Genomic DNA, 27129 nt, shown 5'->3' on the forward strand with positions numbered 1-27129 from the left:
GCCAGAATTTAAAATGATAAAAAAAATCTTCAAAGGTAGAGAATCTTTTTATTCTTTCTCTCTCTCTCTCATCCAGCCCTGTTTGTATTGTGTAATCCAGAGGCATCACATCTGGGCAGTCGGCATCATAGCTTCAACATTCCTCTTTATACTGTGCTAATATTGGTGGTTTATGCTTTTTATCTTTTGTGTTTTTATATGTGTATATATACATATTTTAACCTGTCAAGCACCTTGTGACTCCTGTCTGTGAAAGGTGCTATACAAATAAAATGTACTTACTAATATATTTGTAATATCGTTTGACCATCAACTACTCCAATGTGGTCAGACTGGAGGCCTGGAACTGGATTCTAAAAACAAATTCAGTTTTTAAAGAGGGTTTTCTGGTAATCAGGACTTTAGTTATTTTATGTCGTCTGCAGTGGGACATTCTGAGTGAAAGAATGAAGCTTGGATTTATGAATTTAGCGACTAGCTGCAGAAAATAGTGTCCCTTCCTCTTCTACGTGTGCTCTTTACCACCTGGGACGACGGATATTTTTCCTTGTATTTGTTTTTATACCTTGGTATTTAGTAAGTGGCTGCACAGTGGACCCTCTTGCCTCACAGCAGGAAGGCCCCCAGTTCAAAGCCCGGCTGGGGGACCTGAAACGGAACACCAACGGGGACCTTTCTGTTAGGAGTTTGCATGTTTTCCCTGTGCATGCGTGGGTTTTCTCCGGGGACTCTGGCTTCTTCCCACCGTCCAAAACATGCTTCATAGGTAAATTGGTTACTCTAAATTGTCCATAGGTGTCAATATGAGTGTGTGTGTGGGTGTGTGATATGTGGCCCTGAAACAGACTGGCGACCTGTCCAGGATGTCCACTGACTTCACCCATGAGTGGCCGGGATAGGCTCCAGCAGCACTGGAAAAGGACTAAATGGGTTTAGAAGATGAATGAATTGATGAAAGAAAGTATTTACTAAGTGGACTGTAAACAGATAAAATCCCTGCTTTGTTTCAGAGCAAGGTAACATGTTTACTAAAACATTAAACTGGAAGTATAAAAATACCTGCCCATGTAACAAATCCATTGCATATTTGCCATAATAATCTAAATGACATCCTTGAAATTGTTTTTTCATCATTTCTTACAACTGCGATCAACTGTACAAGTCTGTGGATTAATTGGGTTTAATTCTAACTTGCAGAGGTGTTGTGGTTTAGTACTTTCCAGCATTAACCTTACATGTTTTAAAGGTCATATTGTCTGGACATTGGACAGCTTCCTTCAACACCTTTCTATTTTTTCACTTTGGAAGCTACGTTCTGCCATGTTTAATATCTTTTTCTAGCAGAAAAAATAATGAAGGGTGGACATTCTCCGTCAAAGGTGTTAAGTTGAGCGCAGAATTCATCGTTCCACAAAGTATGAGAAGCTGTGCAGGTTCTGGAGCAGCATCAGCACCACACGTTGCATTAAGCTGGAGGTGCATTGTTTAAGGCTGGTTTTTAAATGTTTCGCTGACGATGGACCAATGGGATTCCTGAATATAATTCACAACATTTTTGGCTAAAAATCCCGAAAAAACAATATTAATTTCTGCATGATGTGACCTTATAAAACTGAAAATTTTGATGTACAAAACAATGATTACTTAGCTACGCGATAGAATGAGTCATTCCATTTTCTTCCTTTTCGTTCAGGCATTAACCTAGACGCCTTCCTCTGCAACTGTCTGGCTGTTGGGCTTGTCAGGACCCCGTCTCTTGTATGGACATAACAGTTTTAGATTTCCGCTGAATTCAAAAATTATGCTGCAGAGCTTGTTGTTGTAAACTTTTAATCATCTCGTAGGATCAGATTTTGCAGCTATAATGTCTTTACCTCCAGAAAAAACCTCCGAACTGAAGCAGATTATTCAGAGTCACCTGAAGAAGGTAAGAAAATTTAACGCGCTAGTGTTGTATCCTCTGTTTTCAAGAGTTTGCACTTTAGATTTACCGTCCTTTATGATTATTTTTTGTGCATGAATTCTTATAGCTGTTATGTGTTTTAAACCCCGACCACCCTTCTGACCAACAACAAACAACTTCATCAAATATTTAAGATGGCATTACTAGTAACTTTTCGAAGGAGGAATTTTTTTTCTTCAGATTCCCAAAGAAGGGTTGAATTAAAAGAGATAATCATAAAAGCTATGTCATTTCAAACACTACTCTCATCACTACAGCAGCCAGCTAAAAAGGCAATAACAGAGATCAATAATCATAAAAGTCAATGTTGGGATTGTGACCCAAGGCTACAGCTGTTGCGTTCGAGGATCATTAAGAACCAACATGTTTTATGAAGTTGGAAGTATATTTTTTAAGTTGATTAACCTTTTCTTAAACCTGAGTTTTTTTTAAATATATTGTAACGATCCAGCCAGACCGTCACTTAAGCGGGGTAGCGTAAACCAACTGCTCATGAGGGAGAACTGTCCGAGCCCCATATACCGCACGACCCCGGTTGGTCTCAGACAGGAATTAACACAAGCAGAGGCACAGTCACCTTTCGAGCATCAAGCCCTATTATTCCAACACACTCAAACAGTCTAACAGCATGGACTGTCGCTTCAGTGCACAACCCTCTGACTCAAGGTTTCACCCTAAAGCTCCCCACTTCCCATGAGCCTTAGGGGCTGAAGGCGGGGCCAACCCCTCAGCTCAACATACATTAGGGCTGCACGATATGAGGAAAACTTGCGATATGCGATATTAGTGATCAATATTGCGATAACGATAAATTTGCGGTAAATAAACAAATAGAAAAATAAACAAAAACATCATTCCCATTTCATTGCAACAGTTTAAAAATTACACTCCAAATGACCCTCATCGACATGGGGGACAAACATCTAACATAATAGGCCTCCATCTGATTGGTTAACAATGGAAAGGCGTCCATCTGATTAGTCAAAGCATAAAGGTATTTATTTGATTCGTTAAATGCTTCAAGCTGCTAGAAGATTGTTTTAACACATTTTGGGTTTGCGATTTATTGCGATATTCGCCGTCTTTTGTGATATGCATATTGCAGAGCTGGATATTGCGATAACGATAAATTTGCGGTATATTGTGCAGGCCTAACATACATCATTATCTTCATCTTCTATGTGACATTAAAGCCTGTGTGATTGTAAAAACCTGCGGCTCAAAAATCTAGTTACCATAATCTAAAGCTGTTAGAGGACCCACTCCAAAGAAAATGGTGTTTTTAACATGTTCTTGTAGCATTTTTCCGATGATTGTAGACATTTATAAAGACAATTAAGATTAAAATTGCATTTCTGAGTATCTCTTTTAGATAGATAGATAGATAGATAAATGACTTTGTTAATCCCACAATGGAGAAATTTTAATTATCTGTGGCAGCAAAAACGACATTCAGAAATAATCTATATAATACAACATCAAAAAAGGACATCAAAAATGACATTCATATTAAATTATTAAAAATGATTATTAAAATTATTGTGAAAATTATTATGACAATTATTATCAAAAATGAGATTCGTATTAAATATTAAATAAATAAATACAGCTTCAAAAGTGTAAAAAAAAACACGTGATCAACTGTATAAACCTGTATCATGTAAAACATTTTAACAAATTATTTTGAACTGATGAAAATAATACAGTTTGAAAATGGTTGTAGTTGAAGCTACAGGCTCCCTGCTCTGCTCTATTCTGATGCATTCACTGTCAGACAAACAGATCCATGTACGTCTTTGTTTTCCTCGTCTGAGCTGGAATCTGGCTTAGATCTGTACAGCAGGATAGCGCCGATATTGCTCGCCATCTTTGTTGCACCGCTAATGTTAGCTTGGGGGTGTGAGGGGACTGTAAGCTAGCAGGAGAGAATGTAATCATAGGGTTAATGGGAAATGATGGCAGGCTCACTCCACACCAGCAGTCCTGCCCACAACTTGGAGGTGAATTTCTAATGAACTCCTGCCGCTCTGCAGAAACTATGTCCTAACAAGATTAAAATACCACTGGAAACAATTTTACAATAGAGCAAAAGATGATTGGCGTAGATTTTTAAGGCACAGTCCCCATGCTTGGTCTAACTGCTGTCTGTTCAAACTGTCTGTTCCTCTTCCCTGCTGAGGTTAAGTTCGAGGAACTTCTAACACAACCTTTTATTTCTGTTCCTCAGATGAACATCCACGGGAAAATCCAAGAGGTGCTGGCGGAGACTGCAAGGGTGGATCCCGGCTCTGGACGTTTGTCGGAGGAGGATTTCAGACGTGCTCTACAGCGCAGAGGCATAATAGATGATGTGATGAAAGACCTCCGTTTCAGCCAGGTGTTCTCGCCTCTCACTGACAGATCACATGTTAGAAACGAAGAGAGCTGTCTCTATTCAGAAAAGACTGAGGAACTCTATCACTAACTGCCTGCCTTTGTAGGAAAAAGCAACAAAAACAGCATCAGGATTTCCATCTAAGCCTTTCAGTCATTATGGTGACAAAGAAATGACCGAGCTGAGACAGAGTAAGAGAAATTATGATGCGGTGCACAGTGTCGTGTTTGTGTCATACTTGTTTTAATTTTTCTTACTTCTTGCAAATCAACGTAGACCCATCAAGGCAGTACCTGCATCTCCAAGTTCTTGGTGGGAAGGCCTTTCTGGAGCACCTGCAGGAACCACAGCCGTTACCTGGTCAGGTGTCTTCTACGTTTACACTCTACCTACATTTCCGCGACCAGAGGTTTGGATCTAAGCCTGTGCCCTGTACCTGTGAACCAGACATGAGGGAAAACTTCCTCCTGGAACTCTGCAGGGACAATGCAGGTAGGAGGAAAGTAACTGTTTAGAGGTTAGTGAAGATGAGCTTGAACTTAGGTTCCAGGCTTAAAAAATACATCTCCTCCTTGAACCTAATCATGACTTCTTTTCTTGTTAAAGATGGAGGTAAAGTGATGGATGCAGCCTCTATGCTGTCTATATGCGACCCTATCCACTTTGTCCTGATCAAGACGGACATTTCTGGTGAGACGACGCTGGTGTCGTCCTATTTCCTGGATTGGAGGCCAGTTCTCAGCTCAACAAACAGCAAGACTTGTTTTGCTGTGGAGTTAATGGGAGTTGGTAAGCCACCCTGATTGTTATGGTCGGATAAGCAACCCCTACTTTTAAATAATATATTACCTTTGGCACACTAAAGAATGAATTTATTTTTAAATGAGTTAATTTTGTAGGTCATTTTCCTACCTGGAAGTAAAACGTCTCGATCTCTGCGGCTCCGCCTTTCTGTCCTTGTGGGTGCCGCCCATTTCATGACATCATCCTCGGCAGCATGTCTGCCTTTCACCCACAAAAACAAACAACATCTGAACTTTTGCAAAGATGGATGTTCATATTGTGGAGCAGGGCTGCTCATTCCTGGTCCTTTAGCTCTACCACCCTGTCTGTTTTCCAGATCTCCAAGCTCTGCTAGCTGCTGAATGAGGGTGTGTGTGTTAGCGTGGGGGTGGGTTGGCACCGCAGACTCTTCCTGGAAGGGGCTGTTCCTCACTTTGTAATGCTGCAATGTGAGGGTCCACCCATTTTTGTGGATTGGGAGGGGCTGGGGCTCAGAACGCAGGTTTTTAGAGGAATACTCAGAGATGTGTGAACGGATCACAATACTGCTTTGGGGTTGTTTTTTGTGAGGAATGAACATTATTATACATTTAAAAGCTTAAAAAGTTGATTCTGCTGGATACAGACCCTTTAAACCAGGGTTTCTCAAAGTTTTTGTAGCGGAGGGCCAAATGAAGAACTCTGCATTAGACTGGGGGCCAATTTTGGTTTAAAAAAATGGATAAACAGAAAAGGTTGTTTTTAATAACTTGGATGACCAAGTGTCATTGTACAGTTAACCAGGCCCAGGCTGTGCAGAGACTAATGCACGGAGCATCAGTCAAAACACTCTCAGCAAAGCGGGTTAAAGTTCTGCAGAACCTCCCAGCAATAGATTGTAGTCCAGCGACCTGATGGATCAGAGTGATGTGTACAACGCTCTGAAACAAGGCCAACGTCATGGCGATGGTGTGCGAGAAAGCTGAGCTGCAGCTGCAGAGCAGACTGTCATGGAAATAAAGCATCTTTGCCACATGAAAGCATCTCCTTCATCTGTCATGCTGCTGCATCATCATCATAACACTTTATTGATGTTTTTCCCCTTTATTCTTGAAGCACCGTTCAGGCTCCTAAACCATTGAAAAGTACTGGAGAAGCTACATTTACCAATATTGGAAATAAACATCACTTTATTTCGTCAATCATACTTTTAGAACCTTATTAGTTAAGGCACATTCATTCTTTTTTTTTTCTTATACTGAAATATATTTTTTTGTGGAAATCAGACAAAGTATACTGTTCCTTTTCTATATTTTAACTTACCAAAACAAAAGCAGTGTGAATTTGAGATACAGTTGCAGTGCTTAACATTGTGATCATTAAATAAAATGGATTTTTACCATTTCATCACTATGGAAGACATTAATATTCAGGTAGTTTTTTCTAAGTGATACCCCCAAAAAAAATAAAAATAAAAAAGAAGTGTTCTGGTAGAACGTCGGGATACGTATAGTATGATCAGACTCTTGGCAATACACATCCGTAGATTATAGCACCAGTCAAATGCATACGTCTGCCTTTTTATGGATGTTTTAAAGTGACATTTTTCTTGTATTTATATTTGGATTTTGAACCAGAGATGCTTAAACACGCGGTAAAAAGAAACCTTAAAAGGTGGAGGAGGGGATCTTTCTTCAAGTAGATTCCAAAAGTAAAACAAGTTTTTTTTTTGTCTTATAAACGCTTATGCTGTACTAATAATTTCTTGAACCACAGGAAGTGAATGCAAAGTGCCAGCTGGTGTTCTGACAGTCAACCTGGAGCTGTACCCTCCTCCAGCTGTGAATCTAAGTGCAGATGTCATCAGCACACAGGTCAGCAGCATTTCTGAAATCAAGTTTCTGAAACCATCCGTTGAATCACCAAACTCTGATTCTTAATGAAGGCACCCTAAAGTAACTTAGTGAAAACCCTGACGGGATAGAAACTGCTGGAAGCCAGAAGAATAAATGGAGTTTATTTAAACGACTCGCTCTCTCATTTTGTTTAATGTTTTTTTTGCCAAGTCCTGATGTAGAAGTGTTTGCTTTTTGTTGGTTTATTCTGGTGTTTCTCTTCAATAAATCAAAACAAAGGTTTAAATATCGGATATTTGTATCAACCAAAAGAAGCTGGAAGGTATTGTGTTTCTGTGACCCGTGTGTGATTGTCCTGCAGCAGTCACTGGAGAGGACGAGGACGGCAGAGAAGGACAGGCTCTTCTTGGTTTATGCTAAACAATGGTGGCGAGAGTTCCTGGAGATTCGGGCGTCTCATCAGTCCAAGCTGGTCAAAATATTTGCACAGGTTAGTTCTGAGATATTTTAAAAAAAAGATGTTATTAAAAAAAAATTACAGCTGCAATGTCATTAACTGATAATTCACTTGCTGTGATCATCAGATCATCATCAGACTTCCTTTTGTATCTGGAAACATTTTTTTGGGGAGGAGATTGGTTCAAATCATGATGCATGATTCTAGAAATTACCGATATCTGCTGCTTTTTATGTTCTGTTTGCTTCAGTTCTTTTCCAGAACGTTTAGCCCTATGCTTCTGTTGTGTGTCTGCAGGACGAGAACGGCGTAAACCGACCCGTCTGCTCTTATGTGCGTGTCCTCCGGGCTGGCCGCCTCCTGGAGAGCTCGCGCCACGCTGCCCGCTTCGTCAGCCTGCTGGCCCACGAGAGGGCTCCGATGCTTGGAGGAGGAACGGGCAAGCAGGAGCAGTGGTGCACGTTGATGGCTTTTCTGTGTCGAGGAAAGGTGGGTGTCTGCTGCTGAACATCCACAACACAGATGGTCTGACTTTCAGACGCTGTTGATGTTTTCTGGTCTGTGGCAATAGCATCAAAGTTTGTTTCCATGTTTCTTCAAACCTTTCCTTTTCTGCCTTTTTCATACATGAGCTCCCCCAACCTGTGGCTTTATCATCCTGTAACTGAGGCCAGTCTCTCACTTCATTCCAATGGGTTTCAGGTTGACTTTAGTCCAGGATATGCACAAAAGAGGCATTTGGGACCTCAATATACCTGCACTTTCTTTTGGGCTTAAACGGTAACATCAAGTTGCAGGTTTTGATGAATCTTTCCATCAGCAGGCTGATGAAGTTCAGACTCAAGTCTGCTATAAGTTCTGGGTGTTGGTAGACTTGGCCGCTGTGCAGCTCATCCTTACAGTGACCTGTTGTTTTGAGTTTTGGTTGGCTCTGAGATTCCTCAGTCTGAGTACAATCCGTTCTCTGAGAGGAACAATTGAACCAAACGGCCACCATAGCCGGTCGTCATGTGATGTCAGCAGAGAGCCGCAGATATACTTGGAGCAACAATGCAACAGCAACTCGCTGAAATGTAATTGGATGAATGCAGGCTCATTGAGACAACTTTAAACTGTTTGGGCAGTGGCAGGTCGGCCGATGATCGAAGGATCGGAAGGATCCCCGCTCCCCCCAGTCAGCTGTCGTTGTGTCTTTGGGAAAGACACTTCACCCTCCCTACCTCCAGTGTGGTTCCACTGGTGTGTGAATGTGTATAAATGTCCCGGTGATGGTCAGCGTAATGGCAGCCATGCCTCTGTCAGTCTGCCCCAGGGCAGCTGTGGCCACATCAGTAGTTACATCACCAATGAGGAGTGAATGAATAATGGACACATTGTAAGAACTTTGAGCAACTGGAAAAGTGCAGATAAATCCAATCCATTATTATTATTATTTTTTTCCAACAATCTGTTTGTCAAAAACACTTATCAGTACCATCTTAGATGTCGCCTCCTCATTAACCGCCTTGCAGCACCATGGCTCCGTAGTTCCAAAGGAAAAAGTGTTTCACCTGACATTGGGACAGAGGTTCAAAATTGGTCATTAAAATATAAAGTTTGAATTAGTGAACTATTCCTACAAGGATTGCAAAGCTCCGGACTTCCACGATTTCTGCCTCTAATTGCTTTACCCCACCCTCGTAATTCCTGGCCAATGACTGAAGAGATCTTTAGTCATGTGGTTTTCTTGACACGCTTTAGTTGGAAACAGAAATCTCCGGCAGACGCCAGTCTGAATACAGACCAAACGCAAGGTTCAGGACTCGATCTGGACCAAAGGATTTTTTCCAGTCTGAACACGCCCTAAAGGTCGCCCCAGGTTATGTACTGTCTGTCAGCTTCAGAAGCGTTGGTAAAAATGAAATATCAAAAGGTCACGTGAGCAGAAGCAAACATCAGTGATCCGGTGACCCTTAGTGGGTTATTATTGTTGGTGTGATTAGGACCCTCGTCTGCTGGACGAAGATGTCAGAACAAGATTGGAGATTAATGACTGGAAATGTCTCGGAGCCCCCTCCTTCACTTCACAGAGCAGAACTGCAGCCCTGCCTTCAGGCAGCATTGACAGCAGGCCTCGCCCCGAATGATTCAAAGTGGCTCTTCTAATTATATGTCTACAGCTGAAGTGAACAAAGGTGGACGTTTCTTTGTTAAGGTTATGAATTCTTACATTAAAACTGACAGATTTTTCTTTGCCTGAGAAATTATAAATGTTTTTAAATTAATAGTTTTTTCAGATCAATATTGTATTTTGCAAGTGAAGATCATTTTTTAATTGATTCCCCTATGCAGACCAACGGAACCTACCCTTCCAGAAGTCTGGTTTTGTGTCCTGTGGGCTTCATGCTGGCGTCCAGCCTCTGCTGACTGATGTGATTGCTGTCATGTTGAACAGAACTGAGATTCCAGGAAGCTCCCTTTAAGCCATGCAGTGAGTGTGCAGCCTGCTGCAAAAAGTCAGCTGGCGCACATTCCTTACAAAAAGTCCAAACAAAACCTTTTAAACTAAAACAATGTTGTTTGACCTGCCAGGAACAGATCTAATAAAGTTACTGTCTTTTCAAAAAGCATGTTTTTGTGCCAAAACAGTAAATCCATGGAACATCTGCACTTTTGGGTGGTTCTGTAAGCAGACAAATTACAGATTAAAGGTAGCTGAAGACAGACAGGGAGATCTGATGCTATTCATGTGAATATCCATGAACATTCATGTGGGACAGAAAGCAGCACGCTTTGCCTTACTGCATTTCTGAGAAGAACAAAGTGTTATTTCTGTAGAAAGAGGATTTTTGCAGAGCTGGCCTACTGCTGCACTTTTATCTCCCAACTTGATAGCGGGAAATTCTGCAGACCACAACAGGATAGATGGTTCAGTCCCTCTCCTCTGTGTCTGGAGGCACACGCAGCTCGCCTCACAAAGTGGCCCTTGTCAGCTGTGATTCATGGCTTTCATTCCAGGAAAAATTAATTTAGCTTCATCCCTCGCCAGCCTGCTCTAACACTCCCATCCGTATTAGCACTTTTGGGAAACATCTATCCTTGTGACTTCCAACAGCGTGAGGCAGCTTCCAGCAGGAGTGGTGTGTAGCTCAGCCCAGACCTCGCCACGGAAAAACCGTGCAAGTGAAGGACGAGTGGACATGTCTGTCATGTCAAAAAGACTCATCTGTTCTGTTTAGACTTCTGAGGAAGACTGTGAGGAGGTTAAAATGTGCCTTTAATCATTTTCAGAGACAGTTTTTGTAAAATGATTATTTAGTCTGTTGTAGTTTCCAAACATGCAGTTCTAACGCACCGTTTAATGCATTGAACGTAAAAGTGATTCATTTCCTAAGGAGACAATTGAATAGCTTCCTCACCTCAACTGGAAGGTCATACAATCAAAGTTTTGTTAAGTAAATGTTTTTAAAGTAAAGTGTGAGTATCCAATCCATAAGAATTAAAGCAGTTTTTATATTAAAATAGTGAATATTTTAAAATGTAAAATACTTTTTAAATGTGGTAACGGTTCCTATAAAGTTCCACTCTAACCATCTTTAGATGATTTTTAGATCTTTTAGTTATGATGATGGCATTTTTAGACCAAATCAAAAACCATGTGTGGTTTTTCTAGGACATAGTTTCTGCAGAGCAGCAGGGGTTTGTTGGAAATTCACCTCTGAGTTGTGGGCGGGGCTGTTGGTGTGTGGAAGTAAGCCTCGGCTGACCTCGCCGCGTCACTTCACCTACCAATTCCAGTCGCTTCCACTTTGTTATCAAACCACTGACAGCATGGAAACGTGACGGCTGAAAACAGACGCATCCTGTCATCACGCCAATAAAGTTGTAATAGTTTGCTGTTATGCAGCACTAACATGCACAGATGTCATGGGCTGTGTCCAAATTCCTTCTCTACTCACTACATAGTGCACTATACAGTGGTCTCAGCTGCAGTTGTTTTAAAGTGCTTTATAAATAAAGTTGATGATGATGATGATACAGTGCATTCTTCATTTGAAGTGCTGTCCAAATCTACAATTCCAAAATCGAGTGCCACAGAAATTTCCCATAAGTCTCTGCGAAAAACCAGTGTTTGTCGATGCTCACTAGATTGGAGAGTATAGACCACAATGCATTGCGTCTGAACAATTTTTGCCAAAAAAATGTATTTAAATGTATTTTTTAAATAAACATCAATTTTTTTATCTTCAGACGACAGTGGATTCATAAATAATCGTCGCAAAAAGCTCACATCAATGAGATTTTGACTTCGTGAAATCGATGACGTCATATTCGCCCTTAAAAAAAAAAGTGAGCATGGTGTCCAGATTGCTTTTTAAATCCAGGGCGCTAGATGTTCCCACACTATATAGTTTTTTAGTTGTTAGGGGTTAGGGTGGGAATTCAGACACAACAATGGTTTGTATTCTTTGTATTTGGTAAAGTCTGCAGAGCCTTTAAGAAAACCAGAGTCACTGAGAGCAGAAACTCAAGAATCTTTCTGGAGTTTGGTTTGCTGAAGTCTCTTTAAATGAACAAAGCAGGCTTCAATAGGGCATCCATCAATCATTGACTTCATCCTCCACAGGGAGACTGTGAGGACCACGCTACTCTGCTGTGCAGCCTTCTGCTGGGCTTCGGCCTGGACGCCTATGTTTGCATGGGGACCAAGGCAAAGGGGGTTCCACACACCTGGGTCATGACCCGGGGAACTGACGGGACCATTACCTTCTGGGAAAGTCTGACAGCACACAGGTCTGTGTCTTTCTTCATGTACACAAAGTATAAAACCCTCTGCAGGACTTTGATGGGGCACAGGAGTTAATAAACGTGTTGGAAAAATATGGGACCTGTATTTATCCCCAGTCTCAAATGTCATGTTGTGGTTTTCTCCCTTCTTCAATGAAACTCTTGAACTACGTTCACACTGTGCATGTAATGCGCGTTCAAGACCGTGCTGAACGCAGGTTCTTGAAGGCTTTTAGCCTTCGAGGAAGACCCTGTAAGCGGCAGTAGCAGCTTTAATTTTCTTTATAGTCTAAGGTGGTTCTTCCGTCTCTCACTGACTCTTTTATCCCCAAAGAAACTTTCCAAATAGGTTTTTTTTTGTTTGTTTCTCTTTAGCTTTTTAGCTTTGGCCGTTTAACTTAGCGGTCAGAGCCGTTGCTTTAAGTCACATGACGTGTTAAGACAGATGGATGTGGTGAACAGAATCTGGTATTTTTCCAAAATAAAACTTCCTTTAGTATCAGAAAGTGAAAAAATGGAAATAATCAAAGTTAGTGCATTTTTTTCTGTCTGTGGCCCACAGACCAGTCCGCGACCCAGGGGTGGGGGACCACGGTCTAGAGCAGCGATGTTTTGGGGCTGTTGCTGGGCAACGCTAACTTTGACTCCCTCCAAAGATTTTCTATGGAGTTGAGATCTGGAGACTGGCTTGGCCACTCCAGGACCTCGAAATTCTTCTTACAAAGCCACTCCTTTGTTACTCGGTCAGTGTGTTTGGGATGGTTGTCATGCTGAAAGACCCAACCATGTTTAATCTTAAATGCCCTTGTTGATTGAAGGAGGTTTTCACTCAAATCTGATGATGCATGGCCCCATTCATTATTTCCTTTACACGGATCAGTCGTCCTGGTCCCTTTGCTGAAAAACAGTCCCAAAGCATGATGCTTCCACCCCTATGCTTTACAGTAGGTATGGTGTTCTTTGGATGCAATTCAGCATTCTTTCTCCTCCAAACGGTAGAGGTCTTATCAGATAGTTGTATTTTGGTTTCATGTGACCATAGGCCAATCGTCTTTTGGATCCTTCAAAAGCTCTCTAGCTATCTTTAGACGGGGCTGGACATGTTCTGGCTTTAGCAGGGGGACACGTCTGGCCCTGCAGATTGATGGTAGCCCTTGTTACTTTGGTCCCAAAGTCTGCAGGTCATTCACTAGGTCCCCCCCTGTGTGCTTTTGGGATTTTTGCTCACCGTTCTTGTGATCATATTGACCCAAGAGATCTTGAGGGGAGTCCCAGATGGAGGGATATTCTCAGTGGTCTTGTATAATCTTTCTTCTATTTCCTAATAATTGCTCCCACAGTTGATTTCTTCACACCAAGCTGCTTACTTGATGCAGATTCAGTCTTCCAGCCTGGTGCAGGTCAACAATTTGGTTTCTGGTGTCTTTAGACAGCTCTTTGGTCTTGGCCATAGTGGAGTTTGGAGTGTGACTGTTTGAAGTTGTGGACGGTTGTTCAAACACGTGTTCTTAATACAGGTAACCAGTGGAGGACTTATGATCCTCTTTCAGAAGAAGTTACAGGTCTGTGAGAGCCAGAAATCTTGCTTGTTTGTAGATGATCAAACACTTATTTTCCACCATAATTTACAAATCAATTCTTTAAAATCAGTGATTTTCTGGATTTCTTTTCTCATTTTGTCTCTCATAGTTGAGGCATACCTATGATAAAAATTACAGGGGGCTGTCATGTTTTTATATGGAAGAACCTGCAAAATTGGGAGCTGACTAAATAATAAGTAATATTTTTTTGCCCCACTGTATCACGCTGAGCTCAGAGTTGAGAACGCAAAATCAAAGTGCGAGATTTGAGACAATGTGCTTGAACAGTTTGTCTTGCAGATATTAAAATGTATTTTGAAATAATAAAAAATATGTTTTTAAAGCAAACATTTAATATTTTTATTTGCTACCTAGACATTTTTTTTTCCTAAACTAAACATTTTGCTTGCAGTTAAGGACATTTTTATTTCAAATCTATGACTTTTGTTCTCATTGTGGTGGCACAAATATTACTTCATACATGACTACTTTTCAAATGATTGGCACTTCCATGAATTTAAAAAGACGCTTACCAAACGCCACTATCAAATCAGAGTCTCTGATTGGTTAAAGTTGGTTGAACTTTCAACGCCGTTTCAATGGCTGCACATTTTGTACATGGAGCCTAAAAATGGACTTGCATAGCGACCAGTGAACGCAGGAGTTTTGAGCACGATAGCCTGAAACATTTATATACGGGTTTACATGGACTTTGGATTAGCAGTGGTCACTTGAACGGGCGTTTCCGAGCCCGGTGGAAACGTAGCGTTAAGGAAAAGGATTTAGCTGCAATGAGCTCTCTGTTGTGTTAGCAGGGTATTCCAGAAACTCCTAAAGTTTTAGAGTTCAACATTAGAACCCACTGTGCTTATTCTATGTGTGATCAGGTATTTGCATCGGCCCGTGGATCCAGATGCCCCTCCCCTGTCCCCACAGCCCAAACCGTCATCGCCCTATCGCACTGTGGGCTGTGTCTTCAACCACCAGACCTTCATGGCCAACTGCCAGCCCTCTGATTCTGTGGAGCTCTGCGTGTTTGACTTCCAGGTGGGCTCATGGTCTTCACAGGGTCGCATGTTGGTCACATCATGCAGTGCACTGATCTTTGCCTCGAAGACTCAAATGCTGCCTTTGTGGGTATTTTGTTTTGTAAATAAATGGTGTGTCTTAATGTATTCGAATGTAAAAAAGTAAATGTAGTCTCCGAAATCCTCACATCAGGCTCCACTTTGTGGGAAGAGAGAACATCCACTGGGGTTTCGGTAGTGGGTCAGTGTGAACTCTGTTGTCCCTCAGAATCCGTCCCGGTGGAAAGCCATGAGTGAGGAGGCTCTGAGGTCAGTTTGTGGCCCAGGCTCCTGCACCTCCCTACCCCCTCTGCCTCCTCTATGTGCCCCGTCTCTGGATCCTTCAGCAGCCAGCAACCAGCTTGAGATGGAGATGCGCTACCTGGTGTATGAGCACAGGAAGGTAAAGTGGTTTTAAGTTTGATGGAAAACCTACATATACAACCTACATGATACAAAGTGGGCCACCTGTGTGCAGCAGAAAAGGTTGAGTACAAACTATTGGTCATAGAAATTCCTTAAAAAAACATGTTCATTTATTGTTTGTGGGATTGTAAATGAGCCATCTGCTTCAGGACCTAGATCTGGGAACAGTGTGGGACGACCATCTCTGCTACCTGCTGTCCTCGGCTCTGTCCGCTTATGAAATGGAGCGTTGCACTGGAGTTTCCTGCGGCAATGAAGAGTTCCAGGACGCAGTGAGGAGGGCTGTGCCAGACGGACAAACCTTTAAAGGTTTCCCTATACACTTCCTGCACCGCAACGCTCGCAGAGCCTTTGCCACCTGCCTCAGGTACGATCTTTCTGGAGAACTGATGATGCATTCACACTGGACGCGATTTGCGCATCAAATTTGCTTCTGCCGCCTCTCTCTTGACACGCATCAAATTAACTGCTCCACACCCGACGACGGAGCAACTGCCATAGTTTTTCTGGACTTCATTCGTTGCCACATCTTGAATAACATGGATGATGTTGAGCGAAGAACTTGGGTTTATATGTTTTGGAGAGTTCTACAGAGGCGCCAGCAAGCTCGTTGCCATGTCTGTGTTCACCAGATCCTTCAGAGTTTCTCCCGGTGCTTAACTCCAGCAGCGAGAGCTGCGCCTGGATGACGGCAGTTTTAAACATTACTACTGTCTGTCTGTGGCTCAGTTTGAGTATGAACTGGCTGGGGGGAAAATAAAAATAAAACGGGGTTCTTTTTTTTTTATTGCCTCGATGAAAATAAGATAAACATGGAGCTAAAGCGATCGCGGCACCTGCTGTGGCTCTCTGTCCGCTGGCCAGCTAACTACCCGTGGGCCAGCATAGTGACTGCCAGGCCCTAGGCAGCGGTGCTCGCTCGATCCCCTTCCCCTGCTTGCTCGCTTGCTATGCTGAGTTGCAAAGGGGGTGGGGGGGTACACCCTGAACAGCGCCGCCTAGGGTCCGGCCGGACCGCTCTGCCATCGTAGTAGTCTTAATTCGACCTGACAACCCCGCGGCCCCAGCGGGTTAAGAAGATGAATGGATACATCAAGCAGCCATATTGGATGTATTTGTTTACCCTTTGACCGAGCCACTGTAAACGTCACTTGCCCAAAGCTGAGTCCCTAACTGGCGCGTCAACCTCGCCGTGCCACGCCCACATAGGGCCACATGCCCTCAGATCGCTCTGTACATTGACTTAACATTGAAACTCAGTGCCCTTGAACACGCAAATCGTGTATGGCGTGAATGCACCACGAGTCTGACTCCTTTATGAGTTTTGCAAACTGTTATTCTGGATAACTAAAGGTAAAGTATTCTGGATTTATTTAGTCAGGAAACAAACACGGCACTGTTTGTTGTGGGTGACCCTCAGCTTTAGTCGACCTCAGTATGTTGGCCACAAAAGTGTCAGAGGTAACCAACACTCTGCCTGTTAAACAGGGGGTATCTTTTCAGGACTTGAATTTGACCTTAGCTCCAGTGAAAGGAGCTCTGAATACTTCAACAAACCAACAGGATTTAGCCAGATCCATCGTACTTTAGGCTCCTGTTCCACCACATCACTCTGTACCATTTCTCAAAGTGACACATGAATGAGCCAGTCTGAGCTTGACTTGCATGCACAAACTCCATTCTGTCCACTTCTGAGTTTGGACGTGCCACCACAACACCGAGCATCAACCTTGTAACCGGTTCTAGAAGACCACCTTCTGATGTCATTGTTGTTCCTGTGACAGCTAGACACTACAAGAAACAGGAAAAGGTTTCCAGATTCTTCCAACCCAAATGTCTGTTGTGTAAATGAGCCTGATAATAAGTACTTTTAGAAGACACAAAACCTGCTTTTGTATTTAGAGTGTTGGTACTTTAGTACTGCACAAATCCCTATAATTGTGTTTGTCATTTCTGTACACCCTCTCCCTCCTAGAATCAATTCACACAGGTGTTGCAGAATGTGTGGTTGTTGTTTTTTAACTGTAGTTGCAGAACAAATCTTCATATTTGTAAGCTTGGATCATGCTGTCACAGGGATTTATGAGCCGATCGCAGGGCTGCAGCTTTGGACTGCATTGCTGTGCAGACATTTGGTTTCTTTTTCTAAAGCTTTGTTGATTGTGGTGTTTAGCGTCGTAGACTAAAATGTATTTTTTTTTTTTTAGCGGATCTCATTTTTCTGTTCTGTGATCTTTCAGGTCTCCGTTCTGTGAGGAGATCATCTGCTGCCGAGGTGACAGTGTGAGGCTGGCCGTCCGTGTGTGGGTCTTCATATATCCTGAGAACGCGTGTGCCGTGTGGCTCATGTTTGCATGCAAATACCGCTCTGTACTCTAATGCTGCACAGCATCAAGACACTTTATGCAGACAATTTCTGATCACAAAACGTCTGAATCCATCATGAAATGACGGTAAAACCAGCAGTTACAGGAATATTCTGTTCTCAGATACCAGTTCAGGAATAAGCAAAATCTTCAGTTGTAAGTTTAGTTATTTATTTTTGGCAAATAAGATATTTTTTCTAACTGTGTTCTTTTATAGAAGCATTGTAAATGTATTTTTTTCCTGATTGCACATTTTTTCTTATGAACATTAAAGATGTTTATTTCTCCATGAAAAGCTGACTTTTGTTTGCATTAACAGGAGAGATTTCTACAAAACTAGCTTTTGAAAGAGATGAACGGTGCGTCCAGATCAAATCAAACGTCAGGTTTGTTTAGGTCAACAGAAAAATACAACAATCTGCAGCAAGAAAGAATGTGGTGGTCTCAGAAGGTGGGGGTGGGGGTGTCTGTCTTTAAGAGCATTGTCCCCATTAAGTAGAATGTGATTTTCAAAATAAAGAACCCGAAGAAAAGCTATGGAGGAGGTTGCAGGAAGAGCACATAGTGACGATGAAGATCACTGCTCACATCATCTGCCAACACAGCCACATGCCATTCATAGTTTTGACGCCTTCAGTGTGAATCTATAATTTCATAGTCATGAAAATAAAGAAAACTCTTTGAATGAGAGGGTGTGTCCAAACTTTTGGTCTGTACTGTATCTGAAGGATTTTGGGGATGTAGTCCAGGTCAGTGCTCTCTGTGGAGAACACTCACTTATCCTTCCACGTTCTCCTATCTCTGAAATCGATCTTAAACTTTTAAGTTGCAGTAAAGTTCAGAGTATCACTCATTAAACCCTTGTGCCATCCTTTGACCCCCCCCTTACTTTGACGTGTTCTCCCTACCATGACAAAGGTGGATAAAGGTGGAAAGATTTCATGTAATCCATGGACACCAGTGAAGATCACAAATCATTGAAGAAAAAAGGTTCAGAGCACTGTCTAGTGGGTCTAGATGACCCAACTCCCAACGTTAAAGTGCCTAGGATAGCACAAGGGTTACAGACTATTCAGATTCTTTTTTATTCCTGCATTTTCAGAACATCGCTGATTGATCCAAGCGATATAACTTGACATTTAATTTTCTTTTTCTTTAAGACTTTCCATGCAATGTAATTTCATTAAAATGTAATATCTGCTTAAGTTGAGAATCTTCACACTGAAGATGCATTAAATGGTTCTGGCAGATGCCAAAAAAAAGTGCATCAATGATGCAATTTCAGCCAAAGGATCAAAAATATCTAATATAGGAGGCAGCAGGTCCAAACTTGGACCGCCATGAAAATATGCATTTTTGTTTAAATCTTTTCTTCTTTGAGTAGAATCATGTTTTAGTTAGATTTTTTTTACTAAATCCCTTTCCTTTTTAAACATTTTTCTGAACAAGATTGGACATTGATATGTTAACTTCTTTTTTTTTAAAGACAGAGCTGATTTTTTTTAATGAGGGTGTCCTCTAAGTTCTTGACATGACTGCATATGTATATATATATATTTTATTTCTACTGAAACAACACAAGGGATTTTTTTATTTCATGACTTTTATTGAATGTTTTCTCATCCCCTCTTTTCATGTCGTTCCCTTAGGCCAGAGAAAATGGGTATTAAGGCTTTTAGCGTATGTTGTTCACAACTGTTATAAAGTTCAAAAGATCATTTTTAGCAAAAAGCAGGACACTTGAATTTTATTTTTTGAAGTATTTTGTAAGTAAGTTGAATTTATTTTGAAGTATACTTGAGTATACTGTATATAAAGACAGTGTACTAAAGTATGGATCATTTAGGTGTAGAAAGTATACTAACTGACTAACTTCTTTAGACTAAATTGGAACATTATAAGTTTACAACATATAGATTGTGTATAATCAGTAAACTTCTAGTATACTGCTTCACTTTTTGGATTGACTAAGTATACTACACTCAAATAGACTAGTGCTTGCCAAGGGAATCCAAAAAAGAGACGTTTCATCTGTTGGAGGAGAAAGAAACCTTGCAGCATCTTGTACCTGCGTGATTTAATGGCCGTTTGCAGACTCGCTCTAGAGCTCTTCAGACTAAATGCTGAAGGCGATGTCAGCCAGCTTTCAGTTTGCTTTCAGCGCCACATTTGACATAAATGTAGTTGGAAGTAGGAGGCAGTAGATGGAGCAGTTGGTCCAATATTGGCAGCTTCAGCGTCAGAGAACAGGACAAAGGAGCTGGAATCGCCTAAAAAAACTTCAATATTTTCAAGACACTACGCACAAATGCTCACCTTAAAGAATAATTCGAGTGTCATTCTATTAAAAGTATGTAAATGATGCACATTTGGAAGAAGTTCTATCGTAACAAAGCCATTTTTCTGAGCCTCTAAAACTTGGACCACTGAGCCCCAATTCCAAATGGTTTGTGTTTCTACCACTGCAGAAGTAAAGTGAGACTATAATGAGTACAAACCCTAGATTTAACAAATGTGATTCCACACACACACACATGAACAAGTCGGTGCCCTTGACCCCCTCCCTTTTGAAGTCGACTCAGGAATTGATCGCACGTCAGCCCAAACTTTGACGGGTACCCGGGAGGATGGCCAATTAATTAGACTTTTACCGGAGCTCATTTACTATTCCGCATCTCAGAAGGGAGGCAGAAAAAGGCAAGTAGAGAGCTAATGAATTATTCCTGCCTTCTTGTGGATGTCACACAAATGTGCACAAACACTCCAGTCATTACTGAACAGCACAGGATGAATGTATATCAAAGGACGTGTTTGATGCAGGGAACTCAGTCGTGTTTTCAGCTCCTATCAAACAGCAACATTCAGTTAATAGTCAAGAGAATCCTGTGGGACCTGACCCACTGCATGAAACAGGGTGGGAGAGCGGATGATGGTTTTTCACAGAAACTAAGCATTGCATCCCTCATACTCTGCTGCTGAGGAGCAGGGCTGCCTCTGTGCATGTCTATGTCCAGTATGGAAGTAAAGAAAAGTCATGTCTGCCCCTTGTGCGGACCGAACGGCCTGCTCTGCCAAGGAGGCTTCCTGGTGGTGTGACGTTTGCATCCACGGAAACCTCTCAGAATAAGATCAGAAATATTTTCAACACGCTGGTTTGTAATGATGGACCATTTCAAGTTTCATGTCAAACTGTATTCGACAATCATTAATGGTTTCAGTGTGTCGTGTGTGTGTGTGTGTGTGTGTGTGTGTACTGTACGTAAAAGTGTAAATATATATTTATGATTCAAAATTATTTTTTTCATTTATTTTTAAATCAATTTATGAATCTTAAATAGATTAAAAATGTCAGTTTTTTTATTTTCATTGTATTTCCCCCTTTTTTTATTGCTGAAAAAGCTCAAAATAAACCAATCCATAAATGAATCAATTAATTTTTGATTCAGTAGACATTTGTTTTTTAAATGCTATAAATGCATTTTTAACCCTTGTGCTATCTTAGGTGACCCCACCCTTACATTGACGTGTTCTCCCTACCATGACAAAGGTGGATAAAGGTGGAAAGATTTCATGTTATCCATGGACACCAGTGAGGATCACAAATTATTGAAGAAAAAAGGTTCAGAGCACTGTCTAGTGGGTCTAGATGACCCAACTCCCAACGTTAAAGTGCCTAGGATAGCACAAGGGATACATTAAATGTGGTCACAGTCAAAGTCTGATGTAACCCGTCTGACTGACTCACACTACAAATGAACTAAACCAGTGAACTGATCAGAATCTGCACCGGCTTTTATTTTGAAAGGTGTGCAGCAGTCAGTGTTGTTGTTGACCGTCACGTTGTGTTTATACTCGTGAATCTCAGACAGCAAACCGATGAAAGTCCTGCTTTTGCCGCCGTCTGCAGCCTGATTAAGATGCAGCTTTTGGATGAAGTAGGGGTGCACTTTGTTTCTCTAAAGCATCTTCTACATGGCTAGAAAAGGCACAACAACAACAAGTTTTTCATGAAGGTGAGACCTTTTGGACTGATTGAAATCCCATCTTCCGTTGCTGAACCTGCACAGGTGTGTGTCTGAGCTCCGCTGCTTCAATTCTTCGCAGCAAGAAAAAGCAGCTTCCCGGAGCCAGACCATTATTTCACTGTCTGCAGCTGAACTTCATTCAGCTCAGGCCTTGGGTTCTGTTCCAGCTTGTCACATAAATGAGGAGACTAATGGTGCATTTCCTTATCAGTGCTGTTTTTCCATTGTGGTAATATATCTGCTGACAGATACTGATGTATCAACTAATTAGCGTATTTTAGCCATTAGAAAGAGCATGCAGACTCTGAGCTTGGCGGGGATTGGAGGGTGTGTTTGTGCACATTGCCATTCGTCATATTTGACAGACGTGCAAACAAAAAAATATCATTAAATGACAAAATGGATGAGACAATAACTATTTTACCCACAGAGAAGGTAATTAAATTATCACTAAAAAGACATTTTGAATATGTGCACTTTATCTTTTTGGAGAAGCCAATGCTGTTTATTTAGAAATAAGTGAATTCTAATAATTAAGTCATGCAACACTGCTTTTCTTCAGTTATTGTGATTCTAATAATGCCTTTCTGCACTTTGTCTTTCAGTCTTATGTCATTCTGGGTTTGAAAGGTGCGTATTTCTGCTGGAAAGACTGGGAGCGGCAGAGAAAGGAGCTCTGGGCACTGGAGAGAAAAGCGTTGCATGGCCTGAAGCCTAACGAGTAATAAAGTCATTAATTCAGCTGATTAAGTTGGCCTTTGGGTTAAAGAAAAATCATATCCGTCTCCCTTTGAGATGTGATGGGGAAGCACAGAAGAGGGAGAAGCCAACTAATTAGTGCAGAAAAACAGGAGGGGGCCCGGGAGGGAGAAGGGGGATGCAGGGAGAGACAAAAATGAAAAGAAACTGTTGTGTGTCTATTCAGGGGGTGGGGGGTAGGTGTTTAGGCTGAACAACTAATGAAGCATGTTTAGGGGGAAAGAGTGTCAAACTCATCAAAACGCCTGTTTGGCCAGACAAACTAGACTCTCAAAGAGTCTGCCCTGGTACCTTTGAGCCTGACTCTGCCTCCTAATGATGTGAACATGAGAGCCAGAGAAAAGTAGGGGGTGAAATGTCAGTTCACTTGCAGCTTAATGAGCTTGTTTATGGAATGCAGGAGAAGCAAACATTGGAGAAAGAGGCGAACGCTCCGCCGCCGCCGCCGCCGTGTGAAACAGCCTTTTTCAGCTGCAGGTCCCCACATGACGGCTTTCTCTGAGGCTTCAGGGGAGGAAGATCAGATCATCTTATGAAAAAACAGGAGCTGGGAATTTTAGGAATCACTTTTCCTTATATATGCATCACTTTGAAAACATTGTGGAATTCAAACACATGAGAATAATTTTGGAAAAGCTCCGGTCAGGTGTATCAGAACTTTGAAGAAGATTTATATTTTTATGACTTGAAAATTAAATAAAAAATAATATTTGACTGTGAGGAAGCAGATCAATATAAACATTTTGACATAAATGCCTGAATTTATCAAAAAAAGTCCAAAGAAATCCCATTTGTCCCTGTTTTACCTTAGAAGATTCATAGGTTTATTTCGATAAAAAACATACAAACCAGATTTGCATTTGTGTGTAATGAATGAAAATGAGCTTCAAAATACACCCTCACCCCATTTTGAATCATAACAGATCTGGTTTACACTATTCAAAATACATTAATCATTTTTTCAGCTCTTAAATATCACCATCACTAATTAATTTAAGCATCAACGCTTTGATTCTATGTGTATTTTAGAGCAACACCTGGATATTTGCAGTCTTTTTAATTCTTTTAGTCTTATGGGACATGATTTCGATTTCATGTATTTCCCCAAAAAATGTTTTGTTTAAGGTTTTAAAAATATTTATTAATATTTTTCCAAATATTTTAGAAATGTTAATATATATAGAAATATAAACATTGAATTCCCTGAATAAAAATCCTGGATGTCAATCATGACGTAACAGAAACAGCACAAGGATCATCAGCGTTCTAAAAGTGAAACTAAAACAACAGTTTGGTTCGAATGACAGAAGAAAACACTGAGAGTCTCCAGTCTGGGAGCTTTTGGAAAGAGCAGCTGTGATCAGAGTCCAGACCCAAACATCAAGAACCTCCATTCAGACATTTCAAATAGTGTGTCATGTGTTTATTGTGACCAGCTACTAAAACTATCAAAATATGCTGGAACTGTTGCTAACTTAAGTCTCAGAAAACCAAACTTCTAAACTTCATAAAACCAAACTTCTAAATTCAAATTGGCCTTTTTCCTTTTAACTTGCAAATCAAACATCTCATAAGAATTGCAAACAAACAAATCACATATTAATAAATGGTCATGGAATGAATGTGAAGCTAAACCAGAGACACTTTTTATCATGAAATTTGACAACAGGATCACCAAAAATTGAGAAAATCCGGATGTATGTGAGTTTTAGGCACCAATAACATGTTGGGATTCATGCCTGTCATACGAAAGATAATGACGATTCACAAATGCAGAGAGAGAGGAAGTGAAAAACTGTTAAAAGAACAGGACCCTGGCCTTTGCCTCAGTAAGGTCAAAGTGAATCCAGTGAAGGTTCATTCAAAAGAAAGCACAACTGAGGCTTTGCTTTTAAGGACACACCGTCACGTTCCACTGTTCAGAACTGAAAAAGTCCCAAACTCAAAGACATTACTGCTCACAGAAGCAAGGTTACAGCAAAGCAGCTCCAGATCCAGAGAAACGTCTGGCCTTTAGTCAAATAACAATGTCCTTAAATGAAAATAACTCCAAATAAATCTGGTTTTGATAGATTGTTCCTTTATTCCTTTGTTGCGATAAGTTTTCTTATCAATAACTGGACATCTGAAAGGTTGTTTATTCCTTATAAAAAACAAAAGGTTTGTCTGAACCTGAAAGTCTGAGGAGAATTTTCCTGAAGGTCGCAGATGCACTCCCAGGCCGGATGAAGGATGTGATCTCTGCAGCTGGACGTTGGTGTGCTCCGACCACCTCTGTGGCAGGAAAGCCCCCGGAAAAGAGCTGAGGCTGACTCCATATCCTCCAACTGTGAATCAGTGAATCACAGGAGCACCTCTACAGTAACTGTAGAAGCAGCAGACTATGGAATGGGTCAGAGGACTTTATATCAACTGCATTGCTGTCATGTTTTGTCATTAAGCTGATTGTCTGGACTAAGAAACACCTCCTGGTTAGCTGTTCTATCCATACTAATTATTAAAGCTGTGACTCTGAATCCTTTTTTGAAGCTAAATAATGGAACTTTATGACTCCCAGCTTCATTTAAAGCCAGGGCTGTGCAGGTTATTATATATTCCCGCTACTGTGTGTGGAGACAAAAAAAAGGTAACAGTTTATAGGATTTTTTTCTGATCTTCCCAGAAGAATCCAATTACAGCACCGATTGAAGATCAGCACGATTGCAGTGTATCTAAGACAAAAGGAAAAAACTATCAGAGCTTATCTGATTCTCAGCTTTAGCAGCAGACATTGCAGTAATGAAGTCTTCCATTTCTTCTCTCTTTCTCCCACCCCTTCACCTTCTATCTCCTCACCTGCATCCCCATCTTTTTCTCCTCTGTAACTCTTTACTCTGTGCTTTCCTCATTTTCTGGCCTTTTAGTATTTATGTACGATTCTCGAAACAGCTTTCTGTGCTCTTCCTCTGCAGACTTTTTCCTCATCTGCAAACACTGAGAGCATCTCTTTTCCATCCGTTGATTGTGCTCAGCTCTTGCTGATGACAGCCGTTGGGGACTGCTGCGGTGGGCCTGCAGGTGGTGCACGTACACAAATAGTGCAGCAGGGCGAATGTTTTCCTTCCCCCTCAGTAATGAAAATATCACAGGAGACCCGGTGGGTGGTGGTGACCTTTGGAGAACGCTGCATTTTCGCCTCGCTTGCTCGCTCTTTTGTAAAGTGCCTGGCCACCCGTCTCAGCCCCGCCCCCCCCTCCACCTCTGGGCTATGTGGCCCAGCAACGGCAGCACACTGAGAGACTGTAGATGCACCTTGTGTAAATAATTTATCACTGAACAGGACGGAAGCAATTCTTTGCAAAGAAAGGATGGTGGTGGGGGTGAAGATTTAAACACAGCCAGATCATAAAAATAAAATAAAAAATCAGACCGAATTTCTTCTTCTTGATTCCTGAAATAGCCTTTCCTTGGAGAAATTTCTAGACTTGTTTTTTGCTGAATTTGCAGCCTACATGGAGAATGAAGGACAGGACACTCCGTCACCTTCTCTGACTCTCAGTGTTGCATTCATCCACGAGGCAAAAGTCAAATGTTTCCCATCAACGAAGCAGCAGCAGCTTGAGGGAGCTATCATGATATCACCTCTGACTGCTGAGCGATGAATGCCGTACTATTGTGTGAAAATGTCAGAGGAGGGAAGGGAAACACGGCGGCGCGGTCGTCCACGTGTCACACAGGAAAGAAATTGATTCAACAATGAGGATACGTCAGTTTGGTGGCAGGAAAGAGGCTGACCTGTCTGCAGCTGTTATCTGTCTGCCCCACATTAACCTGCGTGCTCTTTAACACATTTACCTCTTAGCTCATAAAAAACAAGTTTGAAGGAAAGCTGCAAAAACAGACTTCCAGAAAGAAATCAAAATTTCTTACAATTTGAACAATTTTCTTAAATTAAGCAAAATAATCTGCCAGTGGGGTAAAAAATGTCTTTTATTTATTTATTTATTTTTACCAAGAATTATTATTTTAAGAAAAAAATTCTATTATAGAAAATAACATGTTTTTTTTTCAAACTAACTATTTTGCTATTGAAAAACTTCGGTGATGAGATTTATTTTTTGCAAGACAGAAAACAGGGCATTTTTTTCTTGGAACAAGATTGTTTTACTTCCTCAAGATTCTGTTTTTGCAGTGCAGGCTGCCAGTGTTTTAGGTTGATGAAAGTGTGAAGAAGAGCAACACAAACATGTAGAAACAATTTAGCCTAAACTTCTGTAGGAACTGTATTTATTCATGATGACAGCAATGCTAAAAATGCAGAAAATTAGACTGGAAAGACATAAAACCCAACGTCAAAAACCTTTTAAATGTTTTCTTTAAAAAGGAAAAACCAATTCAAAGTAATAATATCAATTATAATAAAAATATTCATGTTTGCAAATAACAAGTTTGTATTTTCTGTGTAAATTTCAGTTGAGTGTAGGTTATTGATGTGGTATATAGTAATACTTGTATAGTGCTGTTCTTAGAAGGCCCAAAACGTTTCAGTCACACACTGATAGCAAATATTGTTACATTTCTTTTAGTCTTAATGATTACAAACTGCATATTTCTCTGAATTACTAAATTACTTTGCACCAACTGCTCGACTTTAACAATAGATCATCAGTTTTATTCATTTTAAATTTAAATTTGCATCTACATTTCCTGTTTTTTATTATCTGGCAAAGAAATATGCTTCTGGAATA

At 41.0% G+C, this 27129-nt stretch overlaps 1 protein-coding gene across 2 annotated transcripts; it reads left to right on the forward strand.

Annotated features, from left to right (window-relative positions):
* Positions 1–1719: 1719 nt before the first annotated feature.
* cep76 (centrosomal protein 76) lies at positions 1720–17913 on the forward strand. Of its 2 annotated transcripts, none has more exons than XM_020709931.3 (13): positions 1720–1927; positions 4191–4340; positions 4444–4528; positions 4614–4829; positions 4944–5126; positions 6876–6973; positions 7320–7445; positions 7710–7901; positions 12019–12185; positions 14647–14806; positions 15056–15229; positions 15402–15619; positions 17493–17913. In XM_020709931.3, exons 1-13 carry the CDS (start codon positions 1865–1867, stop codon positions 17629–17631), a joined length of 1971 nt encoding a protein of 656 aa, XP_020565590.1. In that variant the 5' UTR covers positions 1720–1864; the 3' UTR covers positions 17632–17913. The 2 variants fall into 2 exon arrangements, with proteins under 2 accessions (XP_020565590.1, XP_011483178.1); XM_011484876.4 differs by having other exon boundaries at positions 1721–1927; positions 7317–7445.
* The last annotated feature ends 9216 nt before the right edge of the window (positions 17914–27129 follow it).

Source organism: Oryzias latipes, chromosome 16 (genome assembly GCF_053564925.1).
Source record: "Oryzias latipes strain Hd-rR chromosome 16, Olatipes_Hd-rR_3.1".
In the NCBI taxonomy this organism is placed as follows: domain Eukaryota; kingdom Metazoa; phylum Chordata; class Actinopteri; order Beloniformes; family Adrianichthyidae; genus Oryzias; species Oryzias latipes.

Bases quoted from the DNA above. Each gene is read 5' to 3' on its own strand.
- cep76 (XM_011484876.4), top strand. From the start codon at position 1,865: ATGTCTTTACCTCCAGAAAAAACCTCCGAACTGAAGCAGATTATTCAG. The intron at 7,902-12,018 runs GTGGGTGTCTGC...CATCCTCCACAG, and splicing joins CTTTTCTGTGTCGAGGAAAG to GGAGACTGTGAGGACCACGC. The intron at 14,807-15,055 runs GTGGGCTCATGG...GTTGTCCCTCAG, and splicing joins TCTGCGTGTTTGACTTCCAG to AATCCGTCCCGGTGGAAAGC.